General features: G+C 42.6%; 1 protein-coding gene across 4 annotated transcripts in view; it reads left to right on the forward strand.

Annotated features, from left to right (window-relative positions):
- dclk1a (doublecortin-like kinase 1a) overlaps positions 1-16918 on the forward strand; it is a 48969-nt gene that overhangs the window by 31739 nt on the left and 312 nt on the right. For 3 of the 4 annotated variants that reach the window (XM_069720553.1, XM_069720561.1, XM_069720570.1), the window contains 11 exons: positions 1210-1304; positions 9718-9799; positions 10659-10831; positions 11437-11556; positions 13436-13582; positions 14655-14788; positions 14937-15014; positions 15174-15270; positions 15407-15487; positions 15595-15708; positions 15874-15947. In XM_069720553.1, the coding sequence (XP_069576654.1) occupies positions 1210-1304; positions 9718-9799; positions 10659-10831; positions 11437-11556; positions 13436-13582; positions 14655-14788; positions 14937-15014; positions 15174-15270; positions 15407-15487; positions 15595-15708; positions 15874-15947 (1195 nt within the window). Of the gene's footprint in view, positions 1-1209; positions 1305-1518; positions 2251-9717; positions 9800-10658; positions 10832-11436; positions 11557-13435; positions 13583-14654; positions 14789-14936; positions 15015-15173; positions 15271-15406; positions 15488-15594; positions 15709-15873; positions 15948-16918 lie in introns of those variants that run through there. The other variant, XM_069720579.1, reaches the window with a different exon arrangement.

A 16918-nucleotide genomic window follows, 5' to 3' on the forward strand; every position in this document is an offset into this window, starting at 1 on the left:
TCAGTCTTGTGTGTGCTTTATCGCTGTTGTCTTTAATAATTCAGAGTTCTTTGATCTCAGCAGAGAATATACAGTGAGGGTTTTACTTATCTGCTTTGCCAAGAAAATAGACCGTAAGTAGCCTAGAGAGAGACTATATAATAAAATACTGTTTACATGCAGCAATCCCTTAAACTGTAGGCTAATGTAAAAAAATTAAAAAATTAAAAAAAAAGGCTCAGAGATGGCAGTATGGAAAATATTACACAAAAAGAAGGCTGGGAAGTGGCAGAAAATAACAAATCTTGTGGCTTTTTAATTTTTTAATTTTTTTTTAATTATACCCTTTTTGTTGTAAAAAATAAATAAATAAAATAAAAAAAAAAAAAAAAAAAATATATATATATATATATAAATATGCTGAAGGTAGTCTTGACATCTACCTCCAGTTGGGCTCATTTTTGCTGAATTTCTGTTGAGGACCACTCAGTTGTTACAATTTTTGTATTGTCCTTGCAGTGTCTTGTTGCCAAGAAACAATGTTTCCAGTGACATGAAAATCGGGGCTTATGTTTTGCTGCAGGTTAACGACAATGCCGTCACGCTTTTTTTTTTTTTTTTTTTTAACGAATCTTTTCTTTCTTTTTCCTTTTGCCTGACCACACACAGTAATTGGGTGCAACGTTGGTTAATGTAATGTTCTTGTTTAATGAGATGATGCCGCCGGGTTTTTTTGTTTTTTTTTGTGTGCTGTGCTGCAGCTGGGAAAGTAGACCGAGCTGCAGGTCACAAGTGCACTGACAAGGGGGATCTGGTTGAAAATGAGGACAGACTGGTGCTGTGTTGACTCCCAGCCATGCACTCAAACCTAGGAACACGCTGTAATTATTCAGTGCACATATGTTTTAAGGTTTAGGTAACTGGCTAAGGGCAGTCAGAGCAACGGGATTTGTCAGTATTTTGGCTGAAGTGAAGAGTAGTGTGGATTTCAGTGTTCTTTTTTTCTTTTTTCTCCCTTTCGCTCCCTCTTGTCCTCCTCCTCCTCCTCTGCCTCATTCATGTGAATGGATAGATGCTGAGGGCGGAAGTGTAGGCTGCTGCAAGACACTAATATAACTGTTCTGGAAAACATGCAGTCACAGTTAAAGGATCATCTATTTCAATATTTCTCTACCAGCTTCTTCCCTCTCGTCCAACCTGCTCCATTTTCGCTCGTTTTCTCCCCTCCAGTGAACGGGACGCCGGCCAGTCAGCTGTCCACTCCTCATTCGGGAAAATCTCCCAGCCCCTCCCCGACCAGCCCGGGCAGCCTCAGCCGACGCCGGGTAAGACAAGAACACACAGGCATACACAGACAGACAGACACACACACACACACACACACACACACACACACACACACACACACACACACACACACACACACACACACACACACACACACACACACACACACACACACACACACACAAAATCACCCCGTAGCATTTAGTGGCATTAAATCACAAAATCTAAAATATATTCCTTCTATGTTCTTAGGAAAAGGACAAAGCCCTGACTGAGAATAGACCGACTACATCTTAGAGTCGCTAGAATACGAAGAAACCACAACATCATGACATCTTTAGTGTCTCCGAAATGGGTGGGGCGTTGACCTTTGACCTCACCCAGTGCTGCTGTGGGAATCCAAGAGTGGCAGGCTAATGTTAGGATCCGTGTTAGTGGTTTTCAAAAGCAACTCCTCCTTTTAATGCTCATATTTTTTGTTACATTTCCAGACATGCTGACCCTTAGCTCTTTGTTCCTCACGGAGAACTCTATCTGCCTTTGATAGCTCAACAATGAACGATGCTATCACTGACTCATAGAGATCACTTGATCCGTCAGTCACTAATTTGTGCAATATCTCCAGCTAAAGGTTTGACTGACTGGTTTTGTGAGCAGCCTGCTTCGATCTTCAAGTCTCTTTTTATTTTGCAAAAATTTGTTTGAATCCTCTTGTTACCCACCAAGCAGTGCGTTGTGTTGCATTTTAGCGTCTTTCAGCAGACAACAACAAAAAAAAGACGCTATCAGCTAACTTAAAATTCTCTCTTTTTTTTTTTTCTTTTTTTTTTATCAGGTCACTTTGTACATGTCTGCTCGTGTAAATGATTTAGAAACACATTTTATACTGGCACATTTGATTATGTCAGCCATTTTTGGTTTTTGTCAGGTATTCTGGGCTGGATTAAAAAAAAAAAAAACCTGTTAAAAGAGCTAAACTAAGAATCCTGATGTGTGTTTTTTTTTTTTAAACTAACGGGAGAGAGAAGATCTTGGATGCAGCCGCATGACGTGCACTGCACAGCTCGTAGTTACGATTGATGAAATACTACTACGCAGAGCAGGAGCATGCAACTCTTATCTGGAAAACCTTGAATTTCACATTAGACACCCTGAGTTCATGTTCAGGGTGTGCGTGTGCGTGTGTGTGTGTGTGCGTGTGTGCGTGCGTGAGTGCTTAAAATCACAGTATTTGTTAATCCGGGCCTTGACAGTGACGATGGTGAGCTCTTAATATCAGCTTCTATCCTAATCCGACTCCGTCTTCCCTTTGATTTGCTGGAACTCCAAGCCTGCTGTTGATTTAGTTCCTTCTCCCTCGTAAACAAACGATCACACGCTCAGTTCACCTCGACTTCGCACGTTCAGACGCAGCAGCGTGTGTTTGAATCTGCCGTGTATTTGCGTGGGCCTCCGCTTGCACGTGACTTGTGGGTTTTTTCCTCAAGCGTACTGACTGAAACTCGCCGCACTTGGGTTCCACTTTTCTGCCCGACAGCAGCGAGGCAGCTGTGATTTATCGCGTGGTTATTCAGCTATTTATTTATGCAGGCACTTGGGATTTTTTTTTTTATTTTTTAGGGAAGAAAAGGCAAGAATGTGGTTGGAGTCAATACCTTTTAATAGGACAAGGAGAATTGAATGGTTTGTGAATCATTTCTGTACATAAATATTTGTGTGTCTGTGCGAGTGAGTGACTGTAACGCTAAAATCAGCACGGCATAAAGAATTCATCTCCTGGGCTTTCTAGATTCAGTCTTGTGCTACCCCGAGGCCCTCAGGCCTCTGAATCCATCAGTGATATGGTTTTATTGATGTGATATGAAGGTCAGCCAGAGCAACAGGAGCGCATCAGATTTGGGTTGTGGCATCTGAGGACAGAACGGGGTGCAACAGAGGCTCCACATTCGTCTGTAGAATGGAACTGGGTCACCATAGATTACAGTGTTCGAAGGGAGCGGGTTGGCGTGCGCACACATATATAAACTCTCTCTTCCTTTCTGTCCTCCTCTCTCTGAATGAATACACGTGGGGCATTTAATGTAGACGATTGCAGCACTCTGCTTTTTCCTTCGAAAAGTATTTCAGACACATCCTAAAAAGACGATGTTGCAGAGGTGAACGAGGGTCAGTCCAATGTTATGAGAAATGGGAAGACAAAATTTCCTCTCCAAATTGCTTGTCTTTTTGCCTCCGTTCACTTTTCTTGTTGAGACGTTAGCCTTCGCAAATTGGCTTTGTGCAATTTGGACCTCACCGATAACGCAGTTAAATTCTAGTTTGATGCAACACAAGTTGAGTGTGTATTTCTCAAAGAGAGATTATTCCAGGTTTTGTACTTGCTGACACTCTGTAGTTAGCCTACAATGGCTTGACTGGAAGGAAGGAAGGAAGGAAGGAAGGAAAGAAGGAAGGAAGGAAGCCTCCCAGCCTATTCTCTTTGTTCTCCACTCTGCAGCTTCGCACTCTTCAGCCATATTACAATGTAATTCTCCCCTCTACGTCTTACTTTTTCTATCCTTGTTCCCTGTTAGTGATTCCCTTCTTGGTCCCTTCCCTCCCTGACAGTTTCTAATTTCTCTTCTCACTCCATCTCCCAGCCTTTCTCACGTACCCACACCCTTCCTCCTCTCGCTTCCTCATATGAAAGGGTGTTAACTTCACAGGGAGAAATTACATTCCATCATTTCCCTTGTAAATGAATTCTAAGCTTCTTTTAGAAGTAGGCACCGAGTCTGAGGCACATTTTCTGTCCTCCTTTGTCACCTCTGTGTAAACATGGATCAATAATCATAAATGTAGGATACACACACACACACACACACACACACACACACACACACACACACACACACACACACACACACACACACACACACACACACACACACACACACACACACACACACACACACACATAGAGATCCCCTCTGTTGGTATGCTTGATAGGCAAGTGAATACATTCCTCACATTCTAACCGAACCGTGACTCAGAAATAATCCTTTTCCTTGAACCTGAATTTTGTCATCTTTTGAAATTCCCGCCAATAAAGCACTGAAAGTTGCTAAAAGTAGTTTAAATCAAATAAGTCCATTTCCTAAGCAGCCACAGTCTCAGTGAGCCGCTATCGGTGTTGCATTTAAACAGTTCACCTCACTGAACCCTGCATTTAAACACTGAGAGGCACTCTGCTGACTGAAGTAGGTTGCTCACACAGCTGAGACCATCACAACCTATTTTCCCTGAGCAGAGCGTACCTACATAATATCCCACCGTGGCTTTTTCTTCCCCCTTTTCACACATGCAAAAATGTAAGCACACAGACGTGCACACATCTTCTGCACGCAGAATCACTTAAACGCTCCTGCGTACTTCAGAAAACACACCTTTCAACGTGAAATCTGCATTTGCGCACATTGCGGTAGACAAAAGCTAGACGCGCACTTGCACGTGTTGTGTGTTTTATACATTTGGGGCACACTATGAACCATTTTTATGAATTACCAACAGAGGCATGAAAGAGTGATCTACATTCACAAAGTCATCCATCCCCTTCCTCCTCCCCTTTGCACTTCTTCTAGTCCTTTCGGAGCCGCCCGCCTGACCAATAGCACCCCAAAATCTCCATATTCATTTTTGCTGTAATATTTTATATTAAACCCTACAGGCACATATCCCGCACAGGCACACACCTTGAACTTAGTTTTCTGTCAATATCTGCTCCGAAACGCGAACAGGTGAATTGAATGAGCTGGCGAGGTCACAGCTCTTCTCCGTCTCTTCGCTCCATTAGGTGTGAAAAAAACATAAGCAGGCAAATAAATCATAAAAAAAAAAAAAAAAAAATCAGACAATGCATGGGCGAGACAAACAGAAGGTCCGGGCAGCAGCAGCAGCAGCAGCTGTGACACAGTCAGGTAGCTGTTTGTGTGAGTGGACGAGAGAAAGGAAAGCGCTAATTGTCATCCGTAGTATGTCACCTTCATCCTTCTCTCCCAATTTAGTCATTCACGCCCATAATCCATTGAATTGCATGCTCCATCTCTCATTCTTATCGTCCATATTTTGTGTTGGGTGATTCATTATTAAGTTATTTGCGTGTGTGTGTGTGTGTGTGTGTGTGTGTGTGTGTGTGTGTGTGTGTGTGTGTGTGTGTGTGTGTGTGTGTGTGTGTGTGTGTGTGTGTGTGTGAGTGAGTGAGTGAGTGAGAGAGAGAGAGAGAGAGTGTGCACTGACTGAAGAAGACAGTTTGCATTATGAACCTCTAATTGTTGTCTCATTCATCCATGTAAGTGTATTGTTACTAAAGATTGTATTTGTTTTTTGTTGGTTGTAATATATTTCCTATTTCATGTTGTGTTCATGTCATTAGATGGCTCGTCCAATTTTGTTTCTATGAATGCCAAAAAGACTGGTTGCGCCACATGAAAGAAAAAAAAACAACTATGGAAGTGCTGCAATTTCAAATCTTAAAAGTGGTTTTTGGAACATTTTATTACTTTAAATGATATGAGTCCCGTTCATATTCAGATCTTTACTGCGTCTAAAAAAAATCTCACATTTGCACTTCCATTTACAAACATAAAAGATATTTAAACATGAACATTTTCTCGGGCAAACTATGTTGATAACCTGGTCTGTCATCGACATATTGTGTTCTTGTCATGTAAGGCTGCCAGCTCTTCTTGGTTCATTTGTTTCTGTTTGTGTTTTCTTTGCTAAATGTATTAATTTCCATTTGTTGAAATCCTCATTAAATTCATTGTCATTTCATTTTCATTTTGTGTTCTTTATTGTCATGCTCCTCATTTCAATTCTGCTGATTCACTGCTGTTCCTCATCATCACTATGATAACTGTGAAGATGATGATTGTCTTCATATACAAATGCATTAGTTCTTCTTTATTAAATGTATTTCCAGTATGCAGAGCAGAACAGCTGTTACATCACAAACACAGTCCCAGAGGTGTGTTTATCTCCCATGTTGTCCCATTGCTTCTCTTCTGAAAATTATTTTCTGGGGGTGGGGAAGCCGAAGTCTCCCTCCCCCTTTTTTATTTATTTTTTTTAAATTTTCCCTGCAATATTTAATCACATTTCTGTATTTTCCTGGGATTGCGGTCTCTTAAGGGATTGTGATTAGAAACCCTTACTGCGTCCAACTGGCAGAGCAGAAAGACAGAATCCCCAAACACTGTTGATCCCTTCAGATGACAGTCAAGTAGATTATGTTTTCTATCTGTCTAGACACCAAAAAAGGAGTCAAGAAATATCATCTCCTGATACCTTGCGTACTTATAAGAGACAGAACAGGAAGATGGGACCAAACAGAGCTCCCCATTTCCATCAAATCTTATTAGATTTTTCCACCGAAGCACGCGCTACAATAATAATAAATCGTGCTTTTTGCTGGATATGACATGACAGTGAAAGTGACAAGAAACACAGCCGGAGAGGAGTTTTGGCTCCCCCAGCCGAAGAGCACGGAGAGAAAGAGGGCCTCAGGATGTGTCGTAATCAGATTCAAACGGGCATGGAGGACAAAGCTAGCATTACACTTAAGTTGGTTATGTAAATGTGTGGTGCATTTTTAATGCTCCGTTCTACAGCTGACCGACTTCCTTTTCAACTACAGAGATGAACCATTATTTCTGCAGCTGCACGTGTACTTTTAAGATGATGCTCCACATTTAAGGTCAAAGGCGGACATCCTGTTTAAATCCTATTTATGCGCTGTTCAGTATTCAGTCGCTGAGTGTTGCCCTTCCAGGTTTGAAGAGCAGTCGCTCCAGCCATGATGTAAAAAGGTTTGTCAGTGTATTTTTTAGTGCTGTGACTCATAGCTAGAGCCAAAGTGTACAGACGTAGAGCTAGGAATAGTGTATGTCGTATTGTGCAACGGGGAGAAAGCTGGACGGTTTAACAATAACAAAAGACAGCTCCTGCCAAATCTCATGATCAATATCAACCAGACCAGACTCCATACATCTTTCTTTCTGTCTCTTCTCCCCCTACACACACACACACACACACACACACACACACACACACACACACACACACACACACACACACACACACACACACACACACACACACACACACACACACACCTCTCACTGTCTGTCTTTCTCTCACTTTCTCACTCTGTCTGTCACTCCATCTGTCTCATAGTTTTTCACACAGGAAAAAAAAAGACACAATCTTCATAGAAGGTTGAACCCGCCTCCCAGCCCGCAGACAGGAAATGGCCATATATAGGCTTTCTGTCTCCACACTGGAAGTCTCATAAGCTGCAGTTCTCCTGCTCTGTGAGCAGTTTCCATAGCAACAGTATTTTGTTTCCCTCTGTGGCAGGAAGAGCGAGTTCAGAATGAGCGAACGAGTAGAGGACAGGTCTGGATGCACGATAAGGGCACAGGGGAGGCAAATATATGAGTCGGGGCGAGCAAAATATAAGAGCAGAATAACAATGTTTTTTGAGATAAAGCACGGGAAGGGTCATCGGCTTTATGGGTATTAAGTGGGTTTTCTTGTTCCGGGATGAGTGCCCAAAACAAAAAAACAACATTACATAAACCAAATTCAACCTGACTCACAGCTACATTCACCCAGGTGGTTTTTGGGGTCACAGCAGCACAGATGAGTAAAAGAGCTGACAGCTACTTGGGCAGAGATATGGGGTAGGATCAGTTCTGTAAATAGTTTTCAGATCTCAGTCATTATAATAAATAACTTTTTCCACTCTCAGTCATGACAGAAAGCTCTCCAGGATGTACAAACGTCCTGCTTTCATACTACGATAAAGCAAATGAATAAATGCTGATATGGTCTGACTGTTGTGGAAAACGCTCTCGATATGTGATTTAAGTCGACACAGTTTTCAGAGCCTTTTTGCGTACTTTTAATATACCATAATAATGTACTGCTTAATACTTTGATCGGCAAATTTCGCCTCCTTTCACATATCACCACATATCATTATCACAATGATGGCCAGCATCCATTAGTTCAGCAACACATTTTAGAGCTTATCTCCTATAAAAAAAAAAAAAAAAAAGGGCCAGACTGATGGATGTAAGAATTAGACTGCACATTATGAATTCATGAGAGAGCATCAAAAGTATGTCTGGCTGCACCTGCGTTGAACTGAGAGATGAAAGAAACTTGTGTCATCTGCTCACCAACGTTAATATAAAAGCAATCACTGATCGTCTCCTTGAGTTGAACATCTCAGGACAGACGCACGTGATGATTGGCTCATCGATGACACGCATAACGCAGATCATTTTGTTAATAATTCACGTCAGCCAGGGGGCTCCACTTATATGTTAGAGGAACTGCGATGGCGTCCACTTGCATCACTGGTCACAGCTGCACCTGAGGGGGAAAAAAAAAAAGAAGACCTGTGAGGCCAGAGAGAAGGAGATTCAGCCAAAAGGAAAACAAGATAGATACTGAGCTTCACTTTACAAATGATGCGCAATAAAACTGTCCAAATGTAAAAGAATCTGAAGCCAGCAGCGTATTTAGGAGAAGAGGAGCGCAGAGAGATGGACAGGAGGGGAGACAAGAACCAAAATACAAGAGGGGTAGATTCTCATTTACAGTCCTGACTAGATCCTCACTCCCCATCCCTGTTGCTTCCATGACAACCAGACAGAAGGTTACAAGGTGCAGGGCATAATGAGTTTTTGTCTTTAGATAGATGCAGACACCTCATCTCAGCCACTCTCCTTCACTTTAATGACGCTCCTCCTCACTAACCGGATGAGGGGCAGTTTTTTTATTATCTGCCCCTTATTAGACTCATTGAAACCTGTGATTTCATGTTTTATTAAAGGTAGTTATGAGGAGTGGAGGGAGGATGCAACTAGAAAGGAATCGCTTCAGGTTTAGGAGTGAATGGAGAGGAGCTAATTTGGATGCTGTCGTCTGTCCAATGTGGACACACACACACACACACACACACACACACACACACACACACACACACACACACACACACACACACACACACACACACACACACACACACACACACACACACACACACACACACACACACACAAGGAGGGTTTGCTAAAAAGAGGTTTATATTCAGATCAGCAGCTTAAGTAAATGTGCTCTGACTCTTTTCATGAGCGGAGTATACACACAACACAGGGCAGCACATTACAGCAGACACACATGCAAACAAAGACAGACTTAAGGATGTTCAGCGGTTGAGACGAGTTGCCCCTTTGAATATTTTTCGTCATCCTTATTAGTTTTGACAAGGATGGTAGCAGAAGGGACCGTGATTGCATTTTGTTGGGTGTGAAGTGGATTACAAACTATTTTGGGTAACACGAAACTGTCTCCCTCTTTTCCTCCTGCCGTCCTGCCCTCTTTCTGTCCCGTGTTTTGTAGGGGTCCGAGGGTTCTTCCACCTCTCTGTCTTCCGCTAAAGTTTCCAGCTCTGTGGAAGATGGAGATGGACTCGTTCTTGAAGGTGAGGAAAATGTCACAAGAACTATCCCATCTGTTGGCAGGGGCCTTGTACTTGCAAATATCATGCATGTCTGAATCATGTTCATGACCTTTGATGCATCTCGGTCTCCCGTGTCCGTCTGATTTGTACATCTTGTTCGCAGCCCCCCCCCCCCCGTTTCCTCACACCCTTCCCCTCCTCCGGAGTCTTTCTCCATCACTCTTTGACGACATAAACAATGCTAGCAAATTATGAATTGGAAACATTATGATGGAAATGAGTCAATGATGTAAAGAATTAACTTGAATAATCTGTTTTAATTTGAGGCAAGTCACTCCAATATCATGTGGCATTTTCATCTTCACTTAGAGAGAGTCCAGACAACCTTTTCAAATGTTATAAATCAATTCCCGAATTAATATTTAACCGAGCATTGATTGCATATATTTGCATTTTTATTTGTCAGTTGGTTCTGCATGTACTTTTACATTTGCCAGCTTGATTAACATTTACAGAGAACTCTGCGGAGCCTCGGTGTGACGCAGTGTCGACCATGGGATGTAAAGAGAGCCCTCAGTGGCTCAGAGTCTTAGTTTGAAATGATTTATAACTGATGATTAATCTGTTTACTTTGCAAGTACTTTACAGTTTGTTTAGATGTAAATATTTGTATTAATCCCATATTCATGTTCAGCTACATACCGTATCAATTAATTAGCAATAATAGTTGCCACAGCCTATGCTTTGAGAGACTCTCTATGTCCTCCTCTGTAAATACAATGAATCCTTGTCAGCCTGGGAAAAGGTTGCAAATCACTGAACTAGTTTAGATTCTTGAGGCCCTCAAGCTGCTCTAAATCTCTCACTTTCTTCCCTGCAGCTGAGGTTCCAGTCGATGAGGTTCCAGCTGTGCCGTCCTACATATCAGATCGCTACAAGGTGGGGCGGATGTTAGGTGATGGGAACTTCGCAGTTGTCCGGGAATGTGTGGAGCACTCCACGGGACGGGAGTACGCTCTGAAGATCATCAACAAGGGCAAATGCAGAGGCAAGGTAAACAAACGTCCACGATATGCAACTCCCAGAGCAAAAGTGTACTGTGCAAGTTGGCTCCTCTCAAGTTTCTTGGTTTAAATGTAAGATTACTTGCGTTGAACACTGCTCAAGTACAAAAATGGCTATTTTCAAGACCCCTTTGAATGCCTTTCCAATATGAATAGAACTAAAAAAAAAAAAAAAAAAAAAAAAAAAAGCTCTACGCAATCATGTTTTTGGTAATTGAATTCTGTTTCATTAGCTCAAGACATTAAAGAAATATAAAAATCATAAAATTTGAAATAACATGGATCCCTTCCACTATATTTTTAGGCTGGTGTGGCTGAAAATCGGGTTTTCTCAGTGGGTTAAATTAGCACCTTGCTGCAGTGATGTAGAAGTGTACTACTGTTTGTGTCAGTACTCCATGACATCACAGTTTGAATACGATTATATAGCGCATGTCTGACATTACTTAACACGCCGACAGAGGTGTGACAAACCGGACATGTTCAACCAGAGAGGACAGTGAAGCTTTTCATCCATATGTTAACTTACTCTTTATTCCTTTAATCAACTTGTTTCACTCGGCTATGAAATAATTATTGTTATTTTTTTACCAGGAGCACATGATCCAGAACGAGGTTGCCATCCTTCGCAGGGTCAAACATCCAAATATCGTCTTACTCATCGAGGAGGTGGACACTTACAACGAGCTTTACCTGGTCATGGAGTTGGTCAAGGTGCGTGGCCGTGTTTGTATACCGCAGCTAAATATTTATTCTTAATGTGCTCGTGAGCCATCTGCTTTGGTCGGGGACGGGCTGGGGCATCTTGCCAAACTGAGATAACGATAGATACATTCATTTAAAAAAAAAAAAAAATTTATGATTGTGATGATTATTTCAAATTTGAGGCGAGCAGAGAGGCAGAAATGGTGACAGAGACAGAAGAGCAACATTCGACCAGTGAAGCAAATGATGAATTCCAACCCGTCACACAGTATGGGATCGGGAGAATCGGTCTCTGGCCCCGAGCGCTCGTGTGTCCACATTCTTCATTCTCTCTCTCGCTCCCCGAGTCGAGAAATGTTTGTGCATAATTCAGGAGCCAGGAATGTGATCCATCTGTTCGTGCCGTGGTTTGGAGTACTACAGAATATAGATGAGAGGCAATCTGTGAGCGTACGTGTGAGCATGTCCAAAGTAGGAGGATCGAGAGGAGGCTGTGGATGAATGAGGTGGAAAGGGTGCACTGCCAGAGTGACAGGGATGAGAGAGGGAGGCAGACGGATAGAGGCTTTGAAAGGGGGGAGGCGATGGGTAAGAGGAGAGAGATGTAGTGTACCCATATTTTAGTGTCCTTTTGCCTGGTTCTGTTTTGGGCTCGGTCCATTAGTTTAAATTAAGGGAGAACTTAACAGACAAAAATGTCGCTACTTTCTGTCATTTTTAGTAAGGCCAAGTGAAATATTTGATGTTGAGGAGGAACTTAACGGGCTGATTTACACCACATTTAACATCTTGTGGGATGTTAGTAAGGCTTCATAGACTGTATAAAAAAAAAAGTGGACGTAGCTTCCAGGTCTGAAAAACACGACGATGCGGAAGTTCCTTAAACTGCAATACCACCAAGGGCCACTAGGGGTTGGCCCCTTGGGGTCGAGGGGGGCGTGTGTGTTTGATTGACAGGCCTGTGGTGCGGTCAGGTTTCCGCCCTCGGTGGGCAAGGGGTAGTGTCCTCAGGTTTCCCATCGGATTGAGTCGAAATCCACCGCTAGCTCCTTCTCAGCTCGACCAAATATGGTCACTCAGCGAGCAAGATATTGCCGACCAAATACCGAACTTGAAGGGTGACTTCAGTGTCGGTTGCCGCTTGGACTGACCTCAGTAAAGCTCCCGTAACGGAATGGGAGAAAATCCCTGCAGCCGGGTTCTGAAATTTTACGGAAAGCATCCAAATTTATGGCAGTATATTACTTATTTATATTATAGAGTTTTAATATGAGATTTTACATGTAACGTCTGAATGTCCATATACTGTCTGCAACATAGTGGAGGTAGAGAAGTACAGAAGCATTGGTTTGAGGCTGAGCTGTGTCGTTTGACAGCGCTCATATTTAAACAAGTGTCGCTGCGCAGGTCGGACCCTGACTGTGCGTGATCCTGTGCTGGACGACACAGAGAGACATTCAGCCCTATTTTAAGCCTCTGTTCCACTTCGTCCACTCAGGGAGAGAGACACGGAGGGGGGGGAATGAAAGAGAGGTACAGCGGGAGGCAGCCGAGGTTCAGACAGAATGAAAAACGTGAGAAAGTGAGACCGAGCTGTGGAAGTATTAACAGGAAAAATTAAAATAAATGGGAAATATTAAAGATGGGCGAGGAGATGTTTCAACCAAGGTGAGGAATCGGGACACAGTTTATCCCTCCAGCTGCTGAGCGGACAAAAAAAATAAAAAAATAAAGCCCTCGCTAGTAAATTTAGTTTGTAGCTGGAAATTATTCTTCACAGAAAGGATGAGCAACTGGGAAATGTCTGAACTGAATCTGTCGTGCTCTGCGTGCGAGATATCGCTCCTAATACTTGACGGCCCACCCGTCCATCATGCCTTGTCCGCAGGGAGGAGATCTGTTCGATGCCATCACCTCCGCCAACAGATACACAGAGAGAGACGCCAGCGGCATGCTCTACAATCTGATCAACGCCATTAAATACCTCCACAGCCTCAACATTGTGCACAGAGACATCAAACCAGAAAACTTGCTGGTGAGTTCACGCAGCTCATACACACAGGGTCGTATAACCTGTGGCCTTTGCGCTCATTCTTATCCTGCCGCCTTTCTGAATGAGCAGCGGAGAAATTTCACTCCCTCTGGACTCTCACAGAGGAGACAGATGACTCATCCCTGCTTGCCCTCACACCTCCAGTACTCTCCTTCTCCAGCATCCCCCATTTGTGCTGTCTCCCTTCTGTCCACCATTGTTGTGCTCTCACTCCAGCTTTCTTTACCCCTTTTGATTCCTTACAAGTGATGGTCAGAACACATTCAGACTTTAGAAATGTTCCAAAGCCAGTTGAGTAGTCTCCGCTGTAACATTCGCCCATTCTGACCATCGAGCCACGTGAAGCTTCTTTTCCTCCACTGTGCAAAGAGCTGAACGGTAGAAATGTCCAACAAAAAACAAGTTTAAAGTTTAGTCCAGTTCAGTCACCACAGGCCAAGCAAAGTAATAATGACCTCCTTGTATCGCTCCTTTAAATAGCGAGGTAGGATGAGTCTGTTGCTGAAGGTTTAGTTTGTTATGAAGGACTTTTTTTTTTATATGCCCTTAATGGCTTTGTAACTGTTTTAATTACATAAATAAAAAAGCACTGAAACTAAGTGGTTCAAGTGGTTCACAAAAGGTTTCCTTTTATTATTATTTTTGAAGGTCCTGATATGGAGACTAATCACAAAAACATGGAGCAGGTGGAAAAAAAATAACTGGAACACGTGACACCATGTATGAAAGCCTACACAAACTATTACCTACAAAAGAAAACACCATCTTTACAATTTTCGTTAGACATCATAAAGAAATCTATTTAGTATTAAAGCTGTTTTGGCCATCTGGCAAACTTAAGTCTAACATTCACTCACATTTCAGTTGTGTAGTCTCCACCAACTCCTGGTTAAAATATCTGCTCAATGATTTGCTGGATTCACCGGCTGGTCACAACGTTTTTCTGCTGTTGGGTTATGAGCAAATAGAGTCCAGTGAGTTTAACCAAACTTTTCGGCTTTGCAGCCATTTAAGATCCTACTTTTAACATTTTGTTTACATTTTCTGTGCTAAGGTGTATGAACATGCAGATGGCAGCAAAAGCCTGAAACTGGGAGACTTCGGTTTGGCGACTGTGGTGGACGGACCCCTCTACACTGTCTGCGGGACCCCGACATATGTAGCACCTGAAATTATCGCAGAAACAGGGTAAGAGCAGCAGCTGCAGAGCTGAAGTCACGTGGACAAATCGCCACTGCAGGCACTACTCCTTTAATGTCATAATTCAGTTTCATGGCCGATATATCAGTCTGTTTCTCTCCCTTTGCCTACAACTACTTTATTTGTCTTTGTACAGGTATGGCCTTAAGGTGGACATCTGGGCAGCTGGAGTCATCACCTACATCCTACTGTGTGGCTTCCCACCCTTCCGAGGGTACGCTAATTGTCACTACTGCTACTTTTTATTGCTTTAAAGTCGTTCTTAAAGTTGAGTACGAGTCCCCCTGATGGCTGGCAGTAATATTGCACCTTGCCTCCTGTGGACACTGTTGTCTTTATAACACTCGTTCATGAGGAGCTGTTGTGTTTGCAGGAGCAGTGATGATCAAGAAGTGCTTTTTGATCAGATTCTTATGGGACAGCTTGAATTTCCTCTACCGTACTGGGACAACGTGTCCGAGACAGCCAAGGTGAATATTCACTGTTCAATATTCATCTGTCCATATGTATTGTGAACAGGCTGGGGGGGGAATTCCCTTTATATACAGAAACAGTAAAAAAAATTTTAAAAAAAAAAACCTCACCACGGTTTGCTTGTTGCTGCAGGAGCTGATCCGATCCATGCTGGAGGTGGAGGTGGATCAGAGATACAACGCCCTCCAGGTGCTGGAGCACCCTTGGGTCACTGTAAGTTCCGGTGTCATTGACCATTTTGGCCCCTCACATGTATGCGGTTCTATTTCTTCCCCCCAAAAACACTGAATTTATTCCGTCTCCTTCCTTGCCCGACACAGGACGAGGGTCTATGCGAGAACGACCACCAGCTGTCAGTAGCAGGGAAGATAAAGAAGCACTTCAACACCAGTCCGAAGGTCAACGACACCACTGCCGGAGTGTCAGTCATTTCTGTAAGTTACTACCAAGAGAAACTGCAATACCCATAAACCCAACTGCTCTTACTGCTTCTTACAACAGATACGGCTCTCTGAGTGAAAGTTTGTGTCTCGTGGTGTTTCTCTTTTTCAAGTGAACTGGTGTTTAGATTGATTGTGCTGGTTTCTCTTTGTGTTCAGTTGGATGACAGCTTTTCTATGCAGAGATCTGGGTCATTGGATTTCTACCAGCACCCGGCCATGTACTGGATAAGGTACGGCAGGTTTCCACCGAGACACAACTGGGTAGACAATCGCAACCCAGCGAGAAGTCAAAACGAACCAAAATAGTGTCTATGAAATTGATGTCGTCCCCCCCTCCCCGCATGCTGCCCTGCTGCTGTGCTGCTTTGACAACTTCATGTTGTCCCTGTTCTGTGTTTTTTTTTTTTTTTAAATATATATATTTTGTGCTTGACTTTTTGGTTCTTTCCTTTAATCGTCGTAAACACAGATTTCATACCTGCATTACCCGCGTTACCCGCATCGTTTTCGTCCGTCTTTTGCGAAAGCCTTACACCTCTGTGGTGTGTCACCGTTTATCAGTATCCCCCGGATTTCTTGGTGTGTGAATGCAAGTTATCCACAGATTTACCCCTGTGAATGAATGTCCGTTCAACAAACTATTTCCTCAATAACAAAGTAAACAAACAGGTGTTGCTGAGGTTTTCGCTAACGGTCACGGGTTTTTTTTTTTTTTTGCACTTTCTTTGTGAACGCTACCTTTCCAAAGAAATAATCATGTACTTGTATGTCTCATTGAATTCTTGTGATTTTTTTTTTATTTTTTTAATTATTTTAAATTTAGCTTGATGTGATGCTCATGGCTGCCTCCTCTAACAACAAACCTTGCTATTCAGCTGCCCAACTCCTGTTGTGTGACTTTATCCACTGAGTTCTGGAGGACCTTGAGGTTCATGGTTATAAAGGTTATTGAAGTTAAAGGAATTTAGACACGGGAATTACGAACTTTGATGAATGAATGCAAATGAAGGCATTAATAATGCATTTTGGTATGCCAATCAGTTTTATTCTGCTTTTTTATATTTGCAGTCATTTTTGGTATGTTACTTATTGACAATAGAGAGAAAAGATATGAAAAATAGTTTAGTTACATTTTGCAGATTTTGCAGCAAATAAAAAAATATAGAAAATCCAGGAAATAAAAAATGAACAAAGACGCAAC

This window comes from Brachyistius frenatus, unplaced genomic scaffold (assembly GCF_029030835.1).
Source record: "Brachyistius frenatus isolate BFR_SWC_R1_liver_20210118 unplaced genomic scaffold, ASM2903083v1 Contig_5, whole genome shotgun sequence".
In the NCBI taxonomy this organism is placed as follows: Eukaryota; Metazoa; Chordata; class Actinopteri; family Embiotocidae; genus Brachyistius; species Brachyistius frenatus.